Source organism: Rhinopithecus roxellana, chromosome 14, assembly GCF_007565055.1.
Source record: "Rhinopithecus roxellana isolate Shanxi Qingling chromosome 14, ASM756505v1, whole genome shotgun sequence".
Taxonomy (NCBI): Eukaryota; Metazoa; Chordata; class Mammalia; order Primates; family Cercopithecidae; genus Rhinopithecus; species Rhinopithecus roxellana.
In genome coordinates, this window is record NC_044562.1 from 26855358 (window position 1) to 26881231 (window position 25874).

At 37.4% G+C, this 25874-nt stretch overlaps 1 protein-coding gene across 2 annotated transcripts in view; it reads left to right on the top strand.

Moving 5' to 3' along the window:
• Positions 1 to 25874, top strand: part of FARSB (phenylalanyl-tRNA synthetase subunit beta) — an 82225-nt gene that overhangs the window by 32380 nt on the left and 23971 nt on the right. For both annotated transcript variants that reach the window (XM_010355441.2, XM_030916512.1), the window contains exons 14-16: positions 1857 to 1949; positions 7199 to 7316; positions 20278 to 20433. In XM_010355441.2, coding sequence (XP_010353743.1) covers positions 1857 to 1949; positions 7199 to 7316; positions 20278 to 20433 — 367 coding nt within the window. The remainder of the gene's footprint in view (positions 1 to 1856; positions 1950 to 7198; positions 7317 to 20277; positions 20434 to 25874) is intronic.

A 25874-nucleotide genomic window follows, 5' to 3' on the forward strand; every position in this document is an offset into this window, starting at 1 on the left:
AACATTAAAAAAGTTCCTGGCAGGGATGTAATCCCGTGCACTTTGGGAGGCCTAGTCGGGCGGATCACTTGAGGCTACGAGTTCGAGACCAGCCTGGCCAACTTGGCAAAACCCCGTCTCTACTAAAAATACAAAAATTAGTCGGGCGTGGTGGTGCACACCTGTAATCCCGGCTACTCGGGAGACTGAGGCAGGAGAATCACTTGAACCTGCCTGGGAGATGGAGGTTGCAGCGAACCGAGATTGCGCCACTGAACTCCAGTGTGGGCGACAGAGTGAGACCGTCTCAAACAAAAAAAATGTTTCTTACTGTGTACTAACTACTGCCACTTCAGGGTAGCTTAATTTAAATTGCCTCTTGTCACTATCCCTTATTATCCATTGCCGTGATAAAATACAAGGTCACTCAGATACACAGCTACATTGCCATGTGTCTGTGGAGTGTTTTTTTCTTTTACACAGAGAGAACTAGTTTCATTTGAGAGTAGATTGCTTCATGTCAATTGCATTTCCTAATTAATCAATCAAATTATACCTAAATGTTGGTATAAAACTTCTTTATGCTGTGGGGAAAACGCTTATCCCCAGTGTGCCTGCCACCATTCTCCACCTCAGCAGCCATAGCAGATCAGGGAGCTGTTTTCTGCTATGCCTGGATGTGGCTTCAGGATCTTTCTCAAGAAAGCATGGCAAGAATCACTAGAACTGACATTGATATGAAATGAATTCTTCTTACCATTTCAGTTGGTGTGTGCCATTTTGTTTTAATAAGTGAAATGCATGCCAACTAGCCTTTGAAAACTAGTTGTAGACCAGTATAATGAACAATATTGCCTAACATTGGAAAATAGTACAATAATCTGATGGTATGTCAGTTTTTGTGTTACGTTTTAAATGCTCTTTCAAAAAGCTAGCATTAATATACATGATAATAATTTGTCCTTGGTTGATTTGTCAGTTATCATCATTGTTGATATTTTTTGAGCGCTTACTCTGTGCCAGGCACCATACTTGCATTATCTCATTATATCATTTATTATTAGACTTGATGTATCTAATCGTCAGTGAGTTATTTCATAACTTCCGCCTACAATGCTGGTTTCTGAGGGTGGCAAGCATCTTTCTCTTTGATCGCTGGGTACTCAGCAGTTTATTTGTTGTAAGAGTTTCAGGCATGTGCACAGAAGTTAAGTGATAGAATAAAAGAGCACTGGGCAGAGTTCCAGTCACTTGAATTCTGTTCTCAGTCCTACTGTTCTGCCACAAGTCGGTGTGGATTTAGCAAGGGTTGCAATGGTAGTCAAAATGGAAAGTCATGAAATACCAAGGAGGGAGAGAAAGTTTCTGACTAGAGTCATTAGGAATATTATTACGGAAGAGAGGTCATTTAAGTCGGCTTTAGGGAATAGCAGCAAGTGGGGCTGGGATGGCATTTCAGGTAAGGTAGGGAAACATAAGGTTTAGGGAATGGCTAGGGCATCATGGGAGATTAGATTGGAAAGATAAATGGGAAACTAGCTTAGGAAGGGCCTGAGTACAGTTTATACCATCTCCACTTGAAAAATTTACTTTAGCTCTGTATGATGGCTAGGACTCTTTGTGAAAGAAGTATTAATGTTAAATTCCATCTGCTGCGGGCCTGAGATTGATGTGTATTTATTCTTAGTTTATTCTTTTTTATTTGTTTATTATTATTTTTATTACATTTACTCCAACTGACACCAGGCCTGTTCTTAACTTGCTGATGTATGTAGAGAATATACATTGTTCTTAGAAGTTGACTTACAGCATTACTTTTTATTTTAAACTTAAGTAATTGCTTTTCCATATTAATCTGTTTTGTATGGACTTCACAGTGCTCCCAAGAAGATATTGCTGATAAACTTGGTCTGGATATCTCTGCAACAAAGGCAGTCCACATAAGTAATCCTAAAACAGCTGAATTTCAGGTAAGAATTTTAAGTAGGTGAGAATTCAGGTAAAAACCGAGAGGCACTACATGAGTTAGGAAAAGTCTCTTCAGTTGTTATACCTGAGATGGTGAAATCTTAGAGCTTTTTAATAGTATCTTCTTGGGTAAGTTTATAGTTGGTTATTACGTGCTATGCTGCCAAAAATTCTTAACACTTTTAAAAATAATATTTTCTTGATTAGCTTCATACTGGGTTCTTACTTGCTTTGTATTATCTGGCCCAGTCTCTCTTGTGTGAACTTTCCATTTCATAATTGATTTTTTAACACTATTTTCAGATTTCATCTTTTTTTTTTTTTAATTTTTATTTTTTGAGACAGTCTTGCTCTGTTTCTCAGGCTGGAGTACAGTGGCATGATCTCGGCTCACTGCAACCTCTGCCTCCCAGGTTAAAGCGATTCTCCTGCCTCAGCCTCCCATGTAGTTGGGATTATAGGTGCGTGCCATGATGCTTGGCTAATTTTTGTATTTTTAGTAGAGACGGGGTTTCACCATGTTGGTGAGGCTGGTCCTGAACTCCTGACCTCAAGTGATCCACAAAGTGACCTTGGCCTCCCAAAGTGCTGGGATTCTAGGCGTGAGCCTCTGCACCTAGCCAGATTTCATCTCTTTTCTGTTCATTTGTAATAAAAGAACAAAACCTGTTCCCAGTTACTCCGTAAGTCATTCACTTTGAAATTGCCCATTATATCAGTTCTTGACTGTGCTGCTTATTTCTTTTATTGTAATTGTCTAAGTTTATTGGCAGTTTCATTTAGAGTTTAGGAATATTTAAATGAGAATGATACTACCTTAATATTAAGTGTTAAGTGATTTGTGTTATAGATTAGGATATTAACTATAAAGGGAAGGCATTTTAAAATTATAACATCTTTGCTTATTAATAACTTTAAATAGTTCTATCTCTTTTATACTAATAAGCTCTTGTTCTGTTTCTCTTGCATGTGCAAATCTGTATGTTTTATAACCCAGATTTTAGAGAAAATCATGTCTTCTTCTAGAATCAAGGGGAATCTTAGAACTGGAAGGCTATATTTTAAAGAAGGTTAATGCTATTATAAATAATATCTGAATTCTGATTTGAAATCATTTCTTTGGATTTTGGTTTTCTACAAAAATAAGGGATGGGTTAGTTCTAAAAAGAATTCTAAAAGTTCTGAAAGTGTTTAAATCTAAATTTAAAAATTCTAAATTTTATCTATAGAACCACCTACTAATGTTGTAGATTAGAGCTAGACTAATTAAAGAACTAATTGGTAATATATATCAAGTATATGAATTCTTTATCTATATTTAGGGTCAGAACTTTGAAGAATCCTTATACTAATTTTGGAAGGATTATAATAATGAATTGTTATATTTTATTTTCTGAGGTCTAGTTTCCTATTGTTTTTAAAATTTGCCCATGGTGTTGTTTTTAATAAGAGGTATTCAAATTCATTTGCATAGAATGATTTTTCAGTAAGTCTTAATGGATTTTTTGTTTATTCCAAATGCACCTTTTCCTCCCAGTTTTACTTAGACTACTTTTTAAAAAAAACTTTATTTTATTTTTATTTGTTTTTTTGAGACAGAGCTTCACTGTCTTGCCCAGGCTGAAGTGCTGTGGCCTGATCTTGGCTCACTGTAAACTCCGCCTCCTGGGTTCAAGCGATTCTTGTGCCCCAGCCTCCCGAGTAGCTGGGATTATAGGCGTGTGCTACCCTACCTTGCTAATTTTTGTACTTTAATAGAGATGGCATTTTACATGTTGGCCAGGCTGGTCTCGAACTCCCGGCCTCAAGTGATCCACCCCCACCACGGCCTCCCAGAGTGCTGGGATGACATGTGTGAGCCACCTCGCTTGGCCTTTTTTTCAACTTTTATTTTAGGTTCAGTTAGTACCTGTGTAGGTCTGTTACAAAGGTATATTGCATAATGTTGAGGTTTGGAGTGTGATTGAACCTGTCACCCAGTAGTGAGCATAGTACCCAACAGGTAGTTTTTCAGCTCGTGCCCCCCACCTCCCTCTTTGCCTTATATTCCCCTAGTGAAGCTTGATAGATTTCTTAAGATGTGGTAACTGTTCTGTTCTTCAGGATTTACATCCTGCCTTATCTATTTTATATATAAGTGGAAGGAAAATAATCAGAAATGCATTAAATGTCACTATAAATAGCTGTGGCTTAGCACACTTAAGAATCAATCTTTCTGCGTAAAGTACCTTAAAGATGAAAGAGAGTGCCTGTCTTTTGACCTAACAGATTCTATATTTTACCTTGCTTTACCAATAAGTGAGTCCTACCACTACTAATTTGGCTAAGAGGTTTATATTTATTTATGGTTAAGTTAAATGTAAAGTTCTTCATGGGCCTATAACTCAGTTTCTTGTCTAAATCCATTCTTTCTCCTGCATAATTCTTAACTTTGGGCTCTTTTCTGATAGTAAATATGTTAGAGAATGGACAAGATAAAAATGTAACTTGGTTAAAATATGTAAAATTTTATTATAGTGACAATAAACAAACTTAGAGGATATTACCACACCCCTTCCAAATTAACAATAATATTCCTTAATCACCTCACATATCCAGTCATTGTGTCAGTTTTCCCAATTGTCAATTTTTTTTTTTTTTGAGATGGAGTCTCACTCTGTTGCCAGGCTGGAGTGCAGTGGCGCAATCTTGGCTTACTGCAACCTCCGCCTCCTGGGTTCAAGCGATTCTCCTGCCTCAGCCTCCTGAGTAGCTGGGACTACAGGCGTGCGCCACTACACCCAGCTAATTTTTGTATTTTTAGTAGTTCTCCCCATGTTGGCCAGGATGGTCTCCCATCTCCTGACCTCGTGATCTGCCCATCTCGGCTTCCTATCAATTTTTTTTTAACAGTTTGAGTTGGTATTCAAATGTGGTTCGTACACTGACATTGATTTATATGCTTTTCATGTCTCTGTTAATCTACAAGTTGTGCCTCTCATCCTTCCATCTTTCTTTTCCTTTCAGTTTGTTTATTGAAGAAACTGAGTCATTTGTCCTACAGAATTATTACATTTAGGATTTTGCTGAATATGTTCCAGTGGCTCCCTAAGTTTCCAGTAAATTGGTAGTTGGATGTAGAAGCTTGATCAGATTCAGGTGTAATTTTTTGTATTTCTGTAGGTTTTTAAATATGCAAATAAGGCATATCTATAAAATACACTGATAAAATTAAGTAAAGTTTTCTATAACAGTAGTTTGTTTATTGTATTTCAATAAGTTAAATTTCCTTTTAACTTTTAACATTGTAGTTTCGTTTCTGTGAATGGTTTGGGCACTTGCCCTCCAATGGGGAAAATGAACAATATTTAAGCACCATGTCGAAGGCGAATAGCAGCTTGTTGGTATAGTGAGTGCGATGGGAAAGACGTTCTCTTTTTCCTTCAAAACACAGTCTAGCAATTCCATTTAGGGTCTTATGGTTACTTGTGCAGGATCTAAGAGGGTCTGTGTTTTAGCTTGGGTGTTCAGGGCAGACCTCTGTAGGAGAGAACATTTGAGCAGACACTTGAAGGAAGGAAGGAAGCCACATGTGAACCTAAAGGAAGAATGTATGAGCAGAGTAAGCGTGGAGGCCCCAGGATGGAAATCTACTTGCTGACAAGTGTGGCCTCCAGTATGGCTGGAGTGCAGTAAGCCTGTGGGAGCAGCAGGGGTTGAGGGTAGAGAGGAAGGCAGGGCACATCACACAGGGCCCCAGGTAGGCCATGGATTTTATTCAAAATTTAATGGAAACCTCTTGGAGATTTTTGACCAGGGAAGTTGCATGATCTGATTTCCGTCTTAAAGGACCACGCTGTATGGAGAATAGGCCACAAGGTGGCAGGAGTGGAAACACAGAAGAACGTTACTCCGTAGTCTAGGGAAAAGATAATAGTGCTTGGGGTATGACTGCAGAGCCCAGACGCTCACAATAGTATTATACCACTGCTTATGAAACCCTTCTGGTAACATGTGTTGGAAGCTAATATATTCCGTATAGCTCATGGGGAGAAATTTATTTTACAGACAAAGCGGGAAAGTTTTGCTTTTTTTAAATGTACCAGGGTATGCATTTCTTAGGAACAGTAGGAATGAAATGACTGTACATACTTTCACATTTGCTTTAGTTAATGAAAAGTTTAGAACTGTAGTTACAGCCTACCCATAGCAGCTGTATATATTTTTTAGCACCTACATATTTGTGTTCTGTTTTCCTCATTGTGGTGGTGTTTTAATTACATTTACATTTTTCCTGGTCCTAATTCTGAGTAATTCATATTTAATCTATTTATGGTTGTATTTATTTATTTGTTTAGAGACAGGGTCTCTGTTGCCTAGGCTGGAGTGTAGTGGTATGATTATAGCTTATAGTAACCTTGCACTCCTGGGCTCAGGCAATTCTCCACCTCAGCCTCCCGAGTAGCTGAAACTGAAGGCATGTATCCATACCCAGCTAATTGTTAAGTTTGTGGAGGTGGTGTTTCGCTATGTTGCCCATGCTGGTCTCAAACTGCTAGCCTCAAGTGTCCTCCTACCTTGGCCTCCCAAATCTTTGGGATTACAGGCATGAGCCACGGTGCCTGACTTGTATTTAATCTACTTAAACATTTGTATTTCTTGTAGTCTATTTCAATTACTTTGTGAAATGAGGCAGGATATGAAAACTTGCATACATGCATTTGAAATCTTGAAAGCAAACTTTAGTTTTTGAGATGATAATCAATTAGCTGGGTACAGTGGTATGTACCTGTAGTTCCAGCTACTTGGGAGGCTGAGGCAGGAGGCATTTGCCTCCTGCTATAGCGGTTTGAGGCATTTGAGGCTGCAGTGAGCTATGATTGTGCCCGCTGCACTCCACCCTGTGCAAAAGAGTGAGACCGTGTCTCTAAAAAAAGGAAAAATGAAATAATGAATGATAATGAATAAAATAATCATGCCTTAGATATGAGCAAACATATTTAGGTTATATTTGTTTCTCATTTATTTTTTAATCAAATTTATGATTTTTTATTTTGTAAATTTGGAAACCAGAATGTTTTCAGTTCTTTTCAGTTCAATTGCAGTGTCCTGGAGTTGAAAATTGAAAGTGACTTGGATATTTTAGGGCAATGCATTTTCCAGAAGTGTCTTCCTACGAAGCCATAGTCTTTCTGCCATGGTCTTTGTCTTTCACCGAGTTTGTTTGTTTGGGTCGTATTTGGTCAGTGCAATTTCATGTCTTTTCCTGTAGGTGGCACGCACTACCCTTCTTCCTGGCCTCCTGAAGACCATAGCAGCAAATCGTAAGATGCCCCTTCCTCTGAAACTGTTTGAAATCTCCGACATTGTAATAAAAGATTCTAATACAGGTAAGAATAAGTCACCTTTAATTTGATTTGTGTATTTAAAGCATTTTTTTCTTTATGAAAACCTTAACTATACATAAAAGCAGAAAAAGTAGTATAATTAGCCCCTATGTACCCAGCCCCCATCTTCAACAGTTACCAACACATGGACAGGCTTCTTTCATCTATACCACTACCAACTTCCCATATTATTTTAATATGAATCATAGACATTGTATCATTTCATCAGTAAACACTTTAGTATGTATTTTTTTTTTTTTGAGACAGAGTTTCACTGTGTCACCCAGGCTGGAGTGCAATGGCCTGATATTGGCTCACTGCAACCTCTGCCTCCTGGGTTCAAGTGATTCTTGTGCCTCAGCCTCCTGAGTAGCTGGGATTAAAGGTGTGTGCCACCACACCCAGCTAATATTTGTGTTTTTAGTAGAACTGGTGTTTCACCGTGTTAGCCAGGCTGGTCTCAAACTTCCAACCTCAGGTGATCTGTCCGCCTTGGCCTCCCAAAGTGCTGGGATTACAGGCGTGAGCCACCGGCACCCAACTACTTTAGTATGTATTTCTAAAAGATAAGCACTACCACTTTAGTTTTGTTTGTTTTATAAATTTAATTTTTATGATTAATTTATTTGAATCAGAATTTAAGGTCCAGCTATTTGGTTGCTATCTCTCATTTCTTTTAATGGAAAGCATTTTTCAACAAAGAATTTAATAATTAAGAAGATTTCTATTAAAACCTCAACTTGACAAGCACTGTGGAACATTTTCTTATGTGACATGATTTGTGTGCATATTGTCTTAACATACTTGATATCATGTCATTCTACTTTAGCAGTGACTGTCCATTGTTACCATTGTACCAGTGACTGCGAATGTGTTTTACCAGTTTTTGTTCCTTTTAAGTAAGCCCTGGACTTGTTAGTACAGTGGGTTGCTTGGTCCACACTTGGAATGTGGTGGTTGTTTAATGAGTATATATTTAGTAAGCACCTCCACTTGATTGCCAAGGAATTCAGTCTCTGATACAAATCTGACTGTTCGAAGCTGTATGTGCATTGGTCCCTTGGTGAGCAGTACCTGAAGTGACTCAATTGCTGTGTTTCCTTGGTTTCCGGATTTAACAGATCAATTCCTAGCAGTATTTATGCAGCGATGCTTACTGTAGACTCTACAGAATTCAGAGTGCGTTCTTTTGAATCAGTTGACAAAAGGAGAGACCTTATTCTCAATTTCTCCTGAAGAGGATGAACATATTATTCTTAACTTTACAAAGTAGTCACAACTACTGACTGTAAATCGACCTATCTTAGGAATTATAGAGGTATGACCAGAGCTAGTACTGTCCATGGCAAACTCTCCAGCCAAGGCTGGATTCCATCTGTTCCCCAATATTGTCCCATTTAATGGTTTGGAAAATTAAGACAGAAAGTGATAATTTGCCCAGGGCTGCATAAAATATTGAACTTGGAGCTGGAGCCATAATATAGGTCTCCGTCACACATCCTTAGAGAATGAAAGTTCATATTTAATATCACTATGTAGAATTTTCTTTAGGTGGTAAATTTACTATAATAGAAATCAGAAAACATTTTTAGTGCCAGCTACAAATAGTTTTGAATGTTCTTGTGCCTTAAATCCTCCATTGGTAGAGATAACTGAGAATTTGATATAATTCCATTGTCAAATTTTTCTGTTAGCCTTGAGTTGTTTCCATTCATCTTATTTATTTGCATTGTACATTGTTTTGATCGTTGATGATCTGTTCGTGTTTAGAAATATATGGTTACATTTATAAATCAGGATTAGGTTAATTACATAGGTTTCCTCAAAAGTGTTGTAATACTGTTTCAGCAGTAGGCCTCTTCCCTGATTGCTCGGGCTCCCTGAGGGCTGTGCACGGTTCTGTGGGGCTGGGCATGCTCACAACCAGGCAGAGGGTGCGAGTGAGGAAACTGGGGTTGTTGCAGAGATGGGGCACTTGACAGTATTTTAGTCCTGGGTAGTGGTGCCTTTGCTATTTTTGTTTTAATTTGTGTTTGTTGGAAAGGCCCAGGTATACACTGTACCCTGCTTCTCTTTCTGGCCCCAAGGCCTATGCTTAGGATGACTTCCTACTGAGAGAGCTGTTCTTAAGTGCTAGTGCTATAGGCCATCTTCTAACAGATCACCTAGGTGGCCAGGCGTGTTGGCTTATGCCTGTAATCTCAGCGCTTTGGGAGGCTAAGGTGGGAGGATCTTTTGAGCCCAGAAGGTTGAGGCTACAGTAAACTATGTTTACACCAACTGTACTCCAGCCTGGGCAACAGAGTAAGACCCTGTCTTCCCCGCCTTGCGGAAGGAAGGAAGGAAGGAGGGAAGGAGGGAGGGAGGGAGGGAGGGAAGGAAGGAAGGACAGACTTAGAAAATCATGGAAGGAAGGAAGGAAGGAAGGAAGGAAGGAGGAGGAGGGAGGGAGGGAGGGAGGGAGGGAGGGAGGAAGGAAGGAAGGAAGGAAGGAAGGAAGGAAGGAAGGAAGGAAGGAAGGAAGGAAGGACTTAGAAAATCATCCCAGAAACTCAATTCATGTATCTTTTAGATTTGCGTTTCTGTGGTACTTTGTTTCCTTGGGAAGGATAGTTTCTATTTCTTTAGGAAACCTCTTTTATATCTGTCTTTTGTTATAATTACTCTGCTCTATTTTCTCCAATGATTCATTTCTGATATTACTTTTGCCTGTTGTCTTGTACCATTCTGCTTTATTCTTTTTTAAAAAAGTTTTCCATCGTCAATGGTATTTGAGAAATGAAGGGAGGTAAATGTGCTTGGTAAGTCTACCATCTTGAAAAAATAGGTTTGCTGTAGTTTATTTGGAGTATGTTTTCTGTTTAGGTAGGCCTGGATTTTATTTCATAACAAAATGAGCTTTTCTGATGGAGTATTCTAAATATGTACATGTGGATTCCCTACTTGTCATCTGGTATACATAGAGGACAACAGGGGAGGCAGCAAAGCACCGCGGTTCCATAGAGAGACTCTGCAGCCATAGTGCTTGGCTTTGAGTCGTGGTTCTGCCTTTATCAGCTGCTTAACTTTGGACAATTTGTTTATTCTCTCTGTGGCTCAGCTTCCTCATCTGTACAGTGGGAATAATGATAGCACTTATTTCATTGATATGTTATAAGGATTAAATGAAATTACAGTTTGAAAAGTTGTAGCCACGTAACAAGAACTGTTGGTGTTTGCTCTTGTTGTTAAGATGTTTACAATTCCTAAGCTCAGATAACGTAGCATCCTGGTTTATGGGAATTTTTTACTAGAATGACTTGAAAGCCTTAGCTGTCCATTAAAGGGCTAATGTCACCTTGCTGAGGCACTCAGGGCCAATTCTTATCCTCGCTTTTGACTTAATTGGTTCTGTTATGGTTTTTTTCTTTTTTTTTAAGAATAAGAAAACTGAAACAGACGAACGTGGGAATTTATTTATGGAAACAGGAACATTGTTTTTCGAATAATTGGTCACCTACTTTTTTTGAGTGAATTAACATGTTTTTACTGTTTCTCAAACCAGTAACCATTTTTCTCTGTTGGATTCACATTAGCAATTTCCTTCTAAAAAATGAAACTTTTTTGAAGACAAAAGTCTAAACCATAGTTTTCCAGTTAATGTGAAAATTCCTCAAATTTTCATTGGTGGGAGCAGTACCCAAACTACTGGTTCAAAAGAGTGGCGATAGAGTGGTGAGAATGAACAAGGCAGTCTCATTCAGCACAGCACACTGGTGGAAAAGATTTGTAAGTTATTTTTCGTTGCTAGAGACTGCTTTAGAATATCAAGGAAAGAGTTGCCAGTCTTAAGGGAGACAAACCTGTGAGCAGATTCTTACAGATAATGCTTAGAGAGAATGTACCAGTTGCCCTTTGGTAGCTCAGAAGGGAGCAACAGTTGCCATTAACTTGTTTTCTAATATTAAGGAAAAACCCACCATTCCCAGCCTTGTATCAGTTTGGGGTGGGCAAGCATGTCTTCCAAAACGAAAATAGAATCCATACTGGATTTCGATATGCCTCCCACACATTTTGTGTGACCAGTATTCCTGTAAGAGTAGATGAAAGACTGCTAGCCCAATTTTCGTGCTTGACCTTGTTGGACAGTTTCTTATTCTAATGTAGACTTTTTTGACTGACCATCCATGTTGTGTGAGGCCATCAGGCTGCCAGTTTAGAGCCTGTGTCAGGCATACTTTTCGAGCATTAAGACTTCCACTCTAAATCAGACACATTCAGGTTCTTTGAGGCTGAGCCAACCACTGCATTTATTGAGACTCTAGATATGAAGTTGTTGCAACATTTTAACAAATTAGTCATGACTCAAGGGACTCAGCTGATTTATGCCTTTTGTTGGGCAGAATGGTGTATGGCTTTGGAATGAGAAGTTGAATGCAGACTCTGCTGTGGGGTGAATGTTTCAGTTGATAGCAAGGAAGTCAGCAGAGGGCAGCACTGAAGCTGCCATATCAGGCTGCTATGTGAGCTATTGATTGGTGATTGGTTTCAGTCCTTAACATTTTTATTTTTTCTGTTAAATGTCAGGAACAACTGAACTATAAACAACAACAACAAAAAGACTTCTCGGGAGCAAAGGACCTAATTGTGAATTCCTAATCTTTACACCCAGAAAAGCAACTGTATTTTGCAAAATCCAATATTTAGGCTTTTTCTTAAACACAGATTGACTTCTGCATTGTCGTTTATTGCTTTATGGTCACTGAAGCTGCCAGTCTATATACATAGAACCTCCCTGAAATGGCAAGAGAAAACATATCACTGGGTTGAGTGAGTTTAAGTGTAAAAGGAACAAGAGCCAAAGAAAGATTGGTTTGGCTTTTTAATGTAAGAGGGTGATTTAGATTTAGCAGGATACAATCATCCAATTGTCAGTTTGACATATATCTGTGGAGAACCCTGAAAATCAAATTGCCATGCATTTTGGTTATAACTACTACATTTACAAAATGTTGGATTTTAATAAATATAGTAGATGGAATAGGATAGGTTAAAGCCTCTTGACCACCCATAGGGGCCAGTTAGTGTCACTTTCTTAATGAAGCATTCTAAGGCTTCACTTTTTGCTCAGAGCATTCTTAACTTTCTCTAAAGCACTGCTATAGTCCTGGTGCAAGCTACATTTCCTGTACCCCTCAAATCACTGACAAAATAGCTTTTAAAATTTCACATTGTACCTGAAACTTTTCTGAGTGAGAGAATGATCTACTTCTTCTTACCCTGCTTAGTTTAGATGTAGAAATCCAGAATTTTTTTTTAAACTTTAGTCACAATATATGTTTAGGATTCTTGTTCTTTTCTCCTCCCTTGACCACCATGGCCATCACAGAACAAACCTAATTCACTGTTTTTTTATGATTTGGTTTGTTCTTTCAATTTGCTGTTGGTTTGTGCCATATGTGTATGTTGGTGTTTGTGTATCTGTCTTACAAGTTACGAAAATATAGCGGTCAGATTTTTAAAGGTTTTTGTGTAAATCTATGCTTAAAAATAACTCAATAAAAGCATTTTCATTGTGGGCTTGTGAAATACTTCAGTTCTGAGAAATTATCCAGTAATTCTGGAGCCCTCAAATAATGGAGGATTATCTAGCGTCCACATGTGGAATGTGGTTTTCCGAAGAGAGCTTATGTCATCAGTCTGGATTAATTTAATTTCACCATTTCATATTTTTCGCATGTAGAGTTTCCAATTAATAATTCAAAAAATATGGATGTAAGGAGCATTGACATTAACAATTTTTGGAGTAACATCATTTGCATACATGATGGCATCTTAACTGTGTAAATATATCATTTTTAATATAGAAAGTTATTTTAATAGATTTGGTTCCACATAGTTAAGATCTGCTAACATGAGTATAATGTGCCCTGTCATGCATTGAATATTGTATTTTTTTTTAATAGGTAAAAAATCCATTCCAGGTTTACATTAACTAAATAAAAGCCAACCCACAAGGACATAACTTTTTCCTTCATGCGTTGAGAAGGTCATAGATTTTTCCTCACATTTGTTTCTTGGCTTTTCAGCACTATTTTAAAAAGGAAAGTCTGTACTTTGGTGCCATAATATAGGAGAGCATTTTAAGGAAAATTGTTCTTAAGCTTTATTATGTTTTTTTAAAAATTGAAAATATATTTGTGATGTTTTTAAGACCTTTCATGAATATGTATTTTTAATTTAAGAGCAATTCTAATCTTTTCTTTTTTTTCTTTTTTTTTTTTTTAATATTCAACTTCTCCTTAATCCTGCTCTTAGAATTAGTTGCCGGCCCTTTTCTGTGCTTCTGTCAGCATATGTTATGCTTTTATTTACAACCATAGATAATGGATAAATACTTTTTAGTGTTTATACAAATGGGATATACTTTACCTGTCTTGTTCTGCACCTCATTTCTCCTTTGAGCATATTCTATTGACTTCATTTCTTTTTAATGGCTGGATAATCTTCTATCATATCAATGTACTATAATTTATTTACTTAGATTGTTATGAATATTTAGATTTTTACCAAACTTTTGCTAAACTATGTTGCAAGAAATGTCCTTGTACCTTTATACTAATAGGGATTTTTAGAACTAGAATTGATCATTCCATAGGTGTAAACATCTAAATGTTTGATAATTTGTTAAATTCTCTTCATAAAAGGATTTTTTACAAACTTAGCATCCTACCAAGAGTGTATAAAGGTGCCTGTTTACCCACATTCAATATGACTTTTGGAGGCATTATGTCTTCATAAGATTCTTGTTGCATTAGTGAATCATTTAGGCCTGCATTGAAATTCTTCAGGCGATGTATAATATTTGCAATATAAATTATAGTCTTGTGGGTTCCAATGTGAAATAAATTTGTTGGATGGAATAGACTTAAAAATCAAGTTGCTTTGTTTTATTTTCTAAACTTGGCCAGACTATGAACCTCAAGCTCCATATCAGCCTCTGATTATTCTAGAAGCTGTTTTGGTCTCCCAGTAGGCTTTCTGCTAGTATCTTTCTTTGGGCTTTTAGGGGAATGTGAGAATAGGAGTGGCAAGTTTCTGTGGAAGACTCTGCTCTTTTCCAGTCTGTGCCATGTATAACATAACCAAACACCTTAGTTTTTAATCATTGGTACTTTGGTGGAAGAGGATCTATACCGAACAGGAGCCTATTTGAATTATATGTAATAGCTATTTACTAGGGGACATCATGTACCATTCCTTTTTCTTTTCTGTTAAAAAATCATTTGGCATGTTCTTTCATCTTACGGAATTGTAGCTAGCCACCCCTCCTTTGCACAGCTTAGATCAGCCCTCTCCAGGCAGTACTTTGAAGTCTGTGAAATACATAGATAATTTAGGCTGACATACTTGCCAGGCCCATTGAAAAAGCAGAATTGTTTGATGGCATGACACAAGCGGTCTGTTAACTGAGTTATAAAGAACTGAGGCATGTCCAACAAACCCTAGCCTTGGCATGACTTTTCAATAGTTCTTATTTTGTGGTGTGCAGTCAGTGGACTTTCTGTGATGTAGTATAGTCTCTTAGTGCAATATACTAGGAAATGGGAATGTTACTATACCCAGCAATTTCAAGGAGGGATGGGTGGAAATGAGTTTGTGGTTATTTTCTCCTTTGATTCAGTTCAGCTACAGTAGAGGGAGTATCTTAGCAAGATATGAGGAAGTAAGTCCAGAGAGAGCAATAACCCTTGGGAAATGTGAAAAGCCAGCCAATCAGTGTGGAGTTGGGAGGGGGTGCCTAAATAATGAGGTTAATCTAATTATTACGGTGGGCTTAATACAAAGCCCTAGAAGTCAGACCTTTCTTAAAATTATTGCAAAATTAAATCTAAAAATATGTAGTTCGTTATTGTATGTGTGTGCTATAAACATCCTGAAACATTTCTTGAATGAAATAGAGTATAATTTTTTTAAGTTCTCTTTTGTTTTTGTTTTTGTTTTGAGGCAGGGTCTCACTCTGTCACCCAGGCGTGATCATAGCTCACTGCAGTCTTGAACTCCTGTGCTCAAGGGATCCACTTCAGCCTCCCAAGGAGCTGGGACTACAGGCACATGACACCACCACTATGCCTGGCTAATCTTTAAATTTTTTTTTTTTTTAGAGACGGAGTCTCACTTTGTTGCCCAGGCTGTTCTGAAACTCCTGGGCTCAAGTGATCCTTCTGCCTCGGCCTTCTAAAGTGCTGGGATTACAGGCCTGAGCCACTGTGCCTGGCCTAAATTCTATAATTTTTTAATTGTGATTTTATTATTCTCATCACAGGTTTACTTAATTTGTTTTTTAAAATTCTGAATTTTTAATCCAGATGTTGCTGCTGATATCAGAAATATAAAAGTTTTACGTAATTTGGAGATCAGGAAAAAATTACTTGGAATTTGGCAAAGATTATCAAAATAAAGCTTCCAGTTTATGTTGCTAAGCTGTCTCTTAATGGTAGTGTTACTGTTGAGCTATTCTCTCACAGCAAAAATGGAGTTACAAAGTTGTTTCAATACGTGCCTGTGTGTTAAAGTGAAAGCATGTGACATCCACACCAATAAATGGGTACCACATGGCAAAAATACCCAGAAGCAAGTCAGTAGTATGAAAGGGATAATTTAGTTCTGTTTCAGTTCATTTTTTCCCTTCAGAGGGAGAGAGAGAGAAAGAAAGAAAGGGAGAGACAGAGAGAGAGTAAGTTTGTATTCCTACAGTGGAATCAGGCTTTTCATTTTAGTTTATGCATGTGGTTGGTTTAGTGAGGTTTCGTGCCTGTCTGATTTTAATGTTGACTTATAGCTTTTGGATACCAAATTTCTTTATCTTTAAAAATGGAAATGATGGAGGTGACAGTGGTATGCTACTCGCTTACCTCAGCTGGCATAGATATGGCCCGCTGTCTGCTCCTGGCCTGTCCTAGCTCCTGTTTAATAGCTATTTGTGTGTGCTTATCTTCTTTTCTAGGCTTTAGGGATCTACTCAGAAAATAATTATTGAGGTCTGGCGTGGTGGCCCATGTCCATAATCTTAGCACTTTGGTAGGCTGAGGCAGGCAAATTGCCTAAGCCCAGGAATTCGAGACCAGCCTGGGCAACATGGTAAAAGCCTGTCTCTACTACTACTACTACTAATAAAAAAAATCAGTGAGCATGGTGATATGTGCTTGTACTCCCAGCTGCTTAAGAGGCTGAGTTGGGAGGATCGCCTGAGCCTGGGAAGTCAAGGCTGCAATGAGCCAAGATCATGCTGCTGCACTCCAGCCTGGGCTACTGGAGTGAGATCCTGTCTCAAAAAAACAAAGAATTACTGAGGGTTTAGGTTGTAGATGCCTTGTACTGGCTTTGACCTCCATCATCAAAGAATATCTAGAATAGAGCGCCTTAAATATAGTGTGTACTGAGAAATGTTAAATGGCAAGGGCAGTTATTTCTTTGTATCTGTTCAGTCCGAAGTTCAACTCAGAATATACTTTCCATAAGTAACAATACTATTCATGGCTAGAAACTTCACTGACCCTTAAAAATTATTTATTTCTGTTGCTTAAATGGAATTCTTAAGTATTGCAAAAACTTTTGAAAATTAAAACATCTGTTTATCGTATAAAAAAATTTCAGCAATGCACATCCATGACCATATTAAGTGGATATATAGCCATATATAAGTTTGCCGTTATATTGTTTGTTTTCATTTAAATCTCTTTGGGTAAACCCTATAGTGTAAAGAGCATGGGTTTTAGAGTTAGTCAATTCTGGTCAAATCCTGGTTTTGTAACTTATTAGCAATATAATTAATTGTATTAGCTCCAGCCAATTAGTTTGACTTTGGGCAAGTTACTTAATCATTCTGAGCTTTGTTTCTCCATCTGTTTTATAGGAATAATAATAAATTTATCTTGCATGGTTGTCTTGAGAATTAAATAAGGTTATAGATAAATTGACAGATAGGTAATACCTAGCATGTGCCAGATAATCGATACCACAGATTAACAGTTAATGTTAGTTTTCCTTTTACTCCATTTATGTGCTTACTCTTATATTATTTTAATATTAGAGTACAGTGTCTTAAACTGTTCATGTTTTAATTGGATATCTAGAAGATAAAAGGCATTCTGTATTTTATGTCAACCATTGCTAGTAGCTTTTACCTATGGAAGTAAATCCGTGGAAGTAGTTTTGCTCAATATATGCTAACATGAAGCAGCTTTCTATTTTCAGTTTATTCCCTCAGATATTAGTTTGTTCTTTCTCTTTTTAATATGAAAAGCAGAATGAGGCCAGCATTCATTTATGTTAGAGCAGTGGTCTCCAGAATTTATTAAAGGGCCACAGTGTTACAAAGTTAAATGATGACTGCTGACTTTCAGTCTTCCTCTCTATACTAGGTACTTCTTTTTAAAAATGAGTTTTATTACAGGTTTAGATGATTGTAACTATCACTACAAGGTCAAAAAGTTCCATCACCGTAAAAACTCCTTATTTTAGTCACATTGTTTTCGCCATACCTAACCCCAGACAGCTACTGTCTGTTCTCTGTTCCATAGTTTGGCCCTTTCCAGAATGTCATATAAATAGACTCACACTGTCTGTAGCCTTTTGAGAGCCTTGTTTCTTTCAGCATAATGCCTTTGAGAGTCATCCAAGTTGTCAAGTCTATCAAGTTCCTTTTTATTGCTGAGTAGTATTGTATAGATGTACCAATTTGTTTATCCATCAGTGTTCATTTGGACTGTTGGAATTCTTTTTTAAAATATTGACTTTAGCTGGGCACAGTGGCTCATGCCTATAATTCCAGCACTTTGGGAGGCTAAGGCGGGAGGATCACTTGAGCCCAGAGTTTGAGACCAGCCTGGGCAACAGAGTGAGACTTTGTCTCTGCAAAAAATTTAAAAATTAGCTGAGTGTGGTGGCACGTGCCTATGGTCCCAGCTCCCCTGGAGGCTAAGGTGGGAGGATTGCTTGAGCCCAGGAAGTTGAGGCTGCAGTGCACTTTTATATTATTTGTGATTGCACCAGGATGGGCAACAGAACGAGACCCTATCTCAAAGAATAAAGTGAAACAAAATGAAATTTTGAGTTTGTAAGTTTGTTTTAATTTTCAAAGTAGAGTAATATATACTAATCATGGAAAAATTAGGAAATAAATAAAAGTTGGAAAAAATTATCCTTACCCAAACATAACCTCTGTTAACATTTAGTTATATTTCTTTTCAGTCTTTTTCTCTGTTCATGGGGTTTTTTGGCTTGTGGCTATGTTTATGTAGTTGTGATTCTGTTTTTCATCTTTTTTAAATTATTATTATTTTTGTAGAGATGGGGTATTGCTATGTTGCCCAGGTTGGTCTCAAACTCTTGCCCTGGCCTTCCAAAGTGCTGGGATTATAGGCATAGCTGTTTTGCCTGGCCCTATTCTTCGTATACTTTTAAAAATTATTATTGTTGTGGTAAAAAACCTATGAGAGCTACCCTCTTAGTAAACTTTTAGAGGTGCACAGTTGCCGTAGTGTTAACTATACACACATTGTGCATATAGTGGGTCTCTAGAACTTTTCATCTTGCATGGCTAAACTTTTATACTCATTCAATATCAATTCCCCATTCCTTTTCCCTCCAACCCCTGGCAGCTACCGTTCTACTTTCTGTTTCTCCAAGTTTCATGACTTAGATACTTCATATTAGTGGAATCATGCAGTATTTGTCCTACTGTGAGTGGCTTATTTAATTTAGCATAATGTCCTCAAGATTCACCCATGTTGTGTCATAGCTTCATAAACTTTAGCATTCTGCTTTTTTTAATGCTTCGTGAAGAATGTATTCAACGTAAGTAGTTTTTAAGAGATTACAAAGCACACACTAGTGTAACCATCAGCTGCATTAAGAATGGCACATTGCCAGTATCCTAAGCTTCTTTTTTTTTTTTTGAGATGGAGTCTTGCTCTGTCGCCCAGGCTGGAGTGCAGTGGCCGGATCTCAGCTCACTGCAAGCTCTGCCTCCCGGGTTCACGCCATTCTCCTGCCTCAGCCTCCCGAGTAGCTGGGACTACAGGCGCCCGCCACCTCGCCCGGCTAGTTTTTTTGTATTTTTAGTAGAGACGGGGTTTCACCGTGTTAGCCAGGATGGTGTCGATCTCCTGACCTCGTGATCCGCCCGTCTCGGCCTCCCAAAGTGCTGGGATTACAGGCTTGAGCCACCGCGCCCGGCCTCTAAGCTTCTTATATGACCCCTTGCCATCACAGATTCTTGTTTTTAACCTAGGGTAATTGTTAGCCTAACTTTGGTCATAGTCATTCCCTTACTTGCTTCATAGTTTTCCAACCTATGTTTGTTCTTTAAATAATGTAATTTAGTTTTGCCTCTTTTTGAACCTCGTGGTCTCTTTTAAATTTTCATTTACTATTTTAAGTATTTGCTGTTGCTATGTTATGATAAACCATCATAAAGATGCTTTCTAATAGCCACTTAGTATCCTGATGATTGATCGACTGTACTTTATGTAGCCATCCCTAATTTAGGTTGTTTATAATTTTACTATTGGAAATAATGTTGTAGTAAATGTCTTTCTACCTAAAGCCTTTTTGTATGTAGGACTATTTCCTTTGAGTAGTATTAATATTATGATTAAGAGACTATGAAGCTTTAGGGCTCTGATATATTGCTAAATTGTTTGCAAAGAATTTTACCAATTTATACCTCAGTGAAGTCTTATTTTCCCTGGTCAGCATTGAGGGTTTTCACTCTTTCCCCCAAATAAAACACCTTAGGGAATTTGATAAGCTGAAAAAAGACTATTTTATCTTATTTTGCATTTCTGAGGTTAAATCCTTCTCTGAATGTGTAATATTTGGTTTTCTTTTTTGTCGACTTTTTCTCAGTTTGTATTGGGGTAAATCAGTTTCTGAAGCAATGGTTAATACAGCCTTGTGACCAGTTCCTTTATCTTCCTAGATGTAGGCGCAAAAAACTACCGGCATCTCTGTGCTGTTTATTACAACAAGAATCCTGGGTTTGAGATCATTCATGGGCTGCTGGACAGAATTATGCAGTTGCTCGATGTGCCTCCTGGTGAAGACAAGGGGGGATATGTGATCAAAGCATCGGAAGGTAAGACAGATGAGCCAAATCCAGAGTTAGTGACAGTGTCAGGAGGAGGCTACACCTTGTTTTTGATGAAGTTGGTAATTTTGATTTGGGATTTTAGAAAGAAAGGGAGATAGAGTTTTATTTCAATCAGAAAATATCCCCTTTCCCAAGCATTTTAAGAAAACACTTTTCAGAACTCTCATAAGTGCTGCACAGTATACTTTTGTTCCAACTGAGCTATGGTAACCCCTAGTTACTGGCACCTTTAAGCCATCAGCACCATGGTGAACCCAGAAGTTTTAACTGGAAGCTGGTAAGGCCTAAAGTGATGGTTTGCACTCAAAAGCTGCCTGTCTGGTGGCTTTAAGGCAAAAGAAAAAAAACCAAAAAACAAAAAGACCCCTCAGAAGTTATTCTGAAAGACTTCACACATGTTAATCAAGTTATAAAGTTGGCAGGGCAAGGGTGGGAATCCTCTGTATAAAATCCCAAGCACGGTACAGTCTTTGTTGGGGAGTTTAAGTTAGGCTAACTAAATGGTATATATGTGCTCCTAATATTCTATTCATAGTTTCTCATTATCCAAGGAATTCTGAAATTTTTGCTTTTCATATTTCTGCAGCTTCAATCTAAATTAATTTTGTTAGATGAAAGGTCCAGAAACAAATTGAGAGAAATATTTTACCACTTAATCCTACTGTTTACCTCACTGTGCTTTATAACTCTATTTGGCGTCTTAAATTTCTAACAGAGCATTTATTTTTAAAGTGTTATTTAACAGTTATTTGTAGTGAGAGATGGTGGGGTAATATTTTTGGGTTTTTCTTATATTTATTTTATTAGTCCTCAGGGATTGTTTTTGTTGGTGGTTGTTTAATTTTTGTTTTGTTGTCATTTTGAAGCTCCTTTGAAAATAACCCTGAAATCTATGGGGTTTTTTAGGCTGAAGAAGTGTGTAGTTCTTTTTTTTTTTTTTTTAAATAAATGAGAGATTAAATAAGCAGGAAGTTATTTTTTACCCACTTTCCATGAGAAATAATAAAATGCAGACATGTGTTATGCTTCTGGAGTTCTAGATGTTAGAATTGGATCTTGGAGTTCATCCAGCCCATGAGCCCGGTTTTATGAGTGAGGGAACTGGGGTTAGGCAAGTTAAGGAAGCTGTCCGGGTCATGCATGTTGACCCCACGGCTTCTGCCTCCCAGTATCCTTGCCAGTGTTGTCTGCCTTCATAGGGCCTGTATGTACTTATTTACCAGTTTACCATCCTAGAATTTTGCTTTAAGACCAGGTCATCCAGGTTTATGGCAACCTGTAACCTGATGTGAAGCATTTCTTTTCCTTCCACGCACAATCTTCTCAGAAATCTTATTTCTTAAACAGTTTAGCTAGATAAAAATTTGATGCAGATTGCGTCCTGAATGTGAGGTCCAATTTCTTTCATACTTGAAAAGTTGCAAAGAGCTGAAGTGGTAAATAGAAGCATAGCTTGTTGTGAATGTGATGCTTTGTGTAACCTTTAGATGGATAATATTTCTATAATCTGGTATCTTAATATTGTGACTTCTCCTGCTTCAGTCGGTTCCTTAGATATTTATTTATCAGAAGAGTGTGAGTTCCCAGTTATAAGGCAGACTTCAAAAAAGACAGCGATAAGTAGGACACAGGTGCCTCTGTCAGGCAACCTGCCAGGGAAAAGAACGCCACATACCGACCCACAAACCGAGATGTTAAAGATGTTAACATGATTGTCTTGACATTTCTGAAGAGGAAGAAAGTGCAGCTTCTTCAGGGCATCCAGAAAAACAATAGGGAGTTTCTGCAAAGTGAGATGGGCCTTTGGAAGAATAGGTGGAGACAGGGGAAGCAAGGCAAACTAACGATGGGAAACACAGGCTGTGTGTTTGGAAACACAGCAGACAGTGTAGTGTGGTTTGGCTATAGGGTGAGGAAGGAGCTTGAAACTATATTTGGAGTCTTGAATGCTAGGGAAAGACTGCAGCTAGTTAGGAGAAAAGTATTAAAGCTTCTTTTTTTAAAGCAGGTAAGTGATACTAGATCTGTACTTTAGAGGGATTAATTTAGCAGCAATATGTAGGTTGGGTGGGATGGAGAGCAGAGGTGAAGAGAATGGTGGGAAGGAATTTTAGCACGTTGTAGAGGAGTGAGAATGAGGACTTGGCCTGGATGGTGCTCATAGCTATACCAAGGAAAAGACTGATTTATGAAACCTTAGGAATATAGAAGCCACAGTATTCATCATTTGGAAAATTTTGTGATATGTTCCACTTGGAACCTTTTGTGATACAGCTAATTTGTGTTGATCTTCTTTTTAAAAGTCAGGTTTTTCTAATTCTAAACTTATGATATTATAATTTGAATTCCGTATAATTTAGCATCCGTACAGAATATAATACTTAGTATCTAGTTTCCTAACATGTAGATGTCTGCCGTTTTTGTTTAGAATTTTTTTTTTTTTTAATTAGGAAATACACATTCATAAACTGTCATTACTTCTGATGTGGTTGTAGATCTTTATGTTCAGTTTTGTTAGGCCAGGTTGTTATTTTGGTTTTTGATTTAGCATGAATATTTACAGACTCAGTCTTGTGGTTCCTTTTGAATCTACATTGGCTTTCATAGTAGAACACTGTAATCTTCTGAAGTTTTTCCATGTTTGAAATGTCCAAGATTATGAACGTGAAAAGCATTATACACATGGGCAGCCTAAATCAGTATGTATTTCAGTATATCTAATGGGCTTTCTTTGGGAAAGGCAGATTTACTTTCACCCCCATCACCATCATTGGCCACATTAGTCTCTTGGAGTCCTGGGCATGCACCTAGCTCTGGGTGCTTTTTTCTCAGGGTGCTTTCTGCAAGAACCATCAAGCCAGAGAGAATTGGTATCATTACAAATAATGGTTCCTCATTTCTCATAGGGATTTCTGTTTTGATTATCTAATGGCAAATATGATTATCCTTTTTTGTTTATGGTTGAAGAAACCAAGGTCTAAAGAAGTGGCTTGTCAAAATAAGTCAGTAACAAAGTTGGTATTAGTTTTTCATCTAATATATATGTATGTGTGTGTGTATATATATTTTATATATGTATATATTTACATATATTTTAAATATATAAATATAATTTAAATATATTATAATGCATATCTTAATATATTATATGTATATATTTACATATATTTAAATATATAAATATAATTTAAATATATATATTTTATATATACACACATACATATATATTAGATGAAAAACTAATGCCAACTTTGTTACTGACTTATTTTGACAAGCCACTTCTTTAGACCTTGGTTTCTTCAACCATAAACAAAAAAGGATATATATCATATATATATTTTATATATACACACACACACATGCATACATACATACCACAACTAAGGAACAAAATTGTTTTTCAGACTCCTAAGCAAATCAGTAAACACAGGAATTTTGTTACTGGGGCATGTTTAGCTGCATCATTTCCTCCAATTTATTGTTATTTTACATACAGCTTTTTTAACTAAGAAAATGTCTTCAGAGTATTAAAAAGTAGAGTAGAAGCAGATTAAGAACTACTGTTCCCTGCCATTCTTGATTACTGAGTTGTCTTATATTACTCTGGCATATGGTTTACTTTTTAATAATTAAAAATCCCTAGTGGCGTTGCAGTTATAATTGAGCTAAGTCTGTTCTCCAGAGATTCCTGCATATGTCAGTTACATCGGCACTTATACCTATTTCTTCCTGTCCTTCTAATGTATGCTACTAAGCTTTCTTTTGTGCTGCTTTGTTTGGTGGTAGGGATGAATGGAACAGAACTTGATTCACCTTTGAGAAACTTGGCCCTGTGCGTTGTAAGAAATCTGGAAATTCATCTGATTGATCTTTGCATTGATCTAAGGAGTTTTGTTGACATTGGAGTGTAACCTTGCTTGTTATGCAGGGGGCAGTCTTCTGCAGCATGTGGAGTATCTGCAGGAGCACCCAGAAAGCCCGTAGTTGTAGCTAGAGTGAAAAGCCATGGTCCCCTGGTCTTACATATTTCTTATTTCCTGAGCATCCTTGCAGTTAACACCATAAAGTGAGATGGAATGTCAAGTTGATGACAGAATAAGGTCAATGTTGAGTGGGAAAAAAAGAAGAACCTTTAACTTTTTAGCAGACTGCAGAGCATTTTAAGAGTTTCAAAAGGGTTCAACTCCAAATATTTCAGTGGCTTTGGGTCAGATTATTATGGCATATATATATGCTTTTTGTTTTTTTCAGGCTTCTTCCCCTTCGTTTTTTGTGGTTTGTTGCAAACTTAATTATGTATGTTAAGATGCATTTATCCTTTTCAAGAACCACTTCTGGGCAAGGAAAATTCTCAACATTTTTGTGTTTAGAAGAGTTATGTGGTTGCTGGGCAAATCAGTGGCAAAAATTATTTCTTGTAGAATGTATGGGCTTTGTGTGTGACTGGCTGCATTGACTTGAGCCTGTGTTTTTTTTTTCCCCCTTTAGCTTGTTACCTATTTCAGTTTTGATTATTTACAGTTCTACAGAAAATTTGAATTTAACTTGTGACAAGATCCCTGTTGGAGAGACAGAAGGTTTGGAACTTTAGTTTTGACAATTCTAGTTTTCATGCCGCTCAGCATACATTTTGTGAAATGAAAAATAACCTTGTAAGTAATATGCACATTTAATCCTGTACCATATGTATACACAGTGGGTAGTACCTTCTGCTACAGTAATACCTAACGATCATTGGCTTGACCTGGAGTTCATGACCTTTTTCCCCTTTCAGGACACCTGTGAAAGATTTCAGATGCTAAACAATATGGGTGAAATTGTAATGTTTCCCTGGTCGTCACACTGGTTTTTAGTGTAACATGAGCTTGGAAATATATGAGAAAAATATCTATGGAATAACTTGTTGAAGTGAAAGTGTTCAGTTTATGGTTTGATTTATACAAAATGTTCTGGACGTTTTGTATATAAAGGGAGATCTTTCTAGCATGCCCACATGTAGTTACCATCAAAAAAGAAATTGTGAAGACAACAGGTTGAAAAAAATTGGAAGTTTTTAAGCTTCTGACCTTTGGTTAGTCTGTATGGAAACTGTTTTTATTTCTCTGGATGTCTGCTTTTTTGTGTTTGAGGCAAGCTTACAAATACTACCATTTCCCTTAGTTTCTTTGAAGGAATTAAAAGACAAGCAATATTAAATAAATAAGCAGTGATTCCCACACAGTTGGAATAGTGGTATAACACAGGCACTGTTTTTATAAAAGCTTCAGCAATCATCACATGAGCCCTGTCTTGTTTTTACTGCTCTTGCTTCACTCTCTTGTATGCACAAGGCAAAGTTCTCTCCACTCGTGTTCATGTAACTCTTTTTGAGGGCTAGGTGTTTTGACGCTTTCCTGATACTTTAGTACTTGTAGCAAATTGGAATA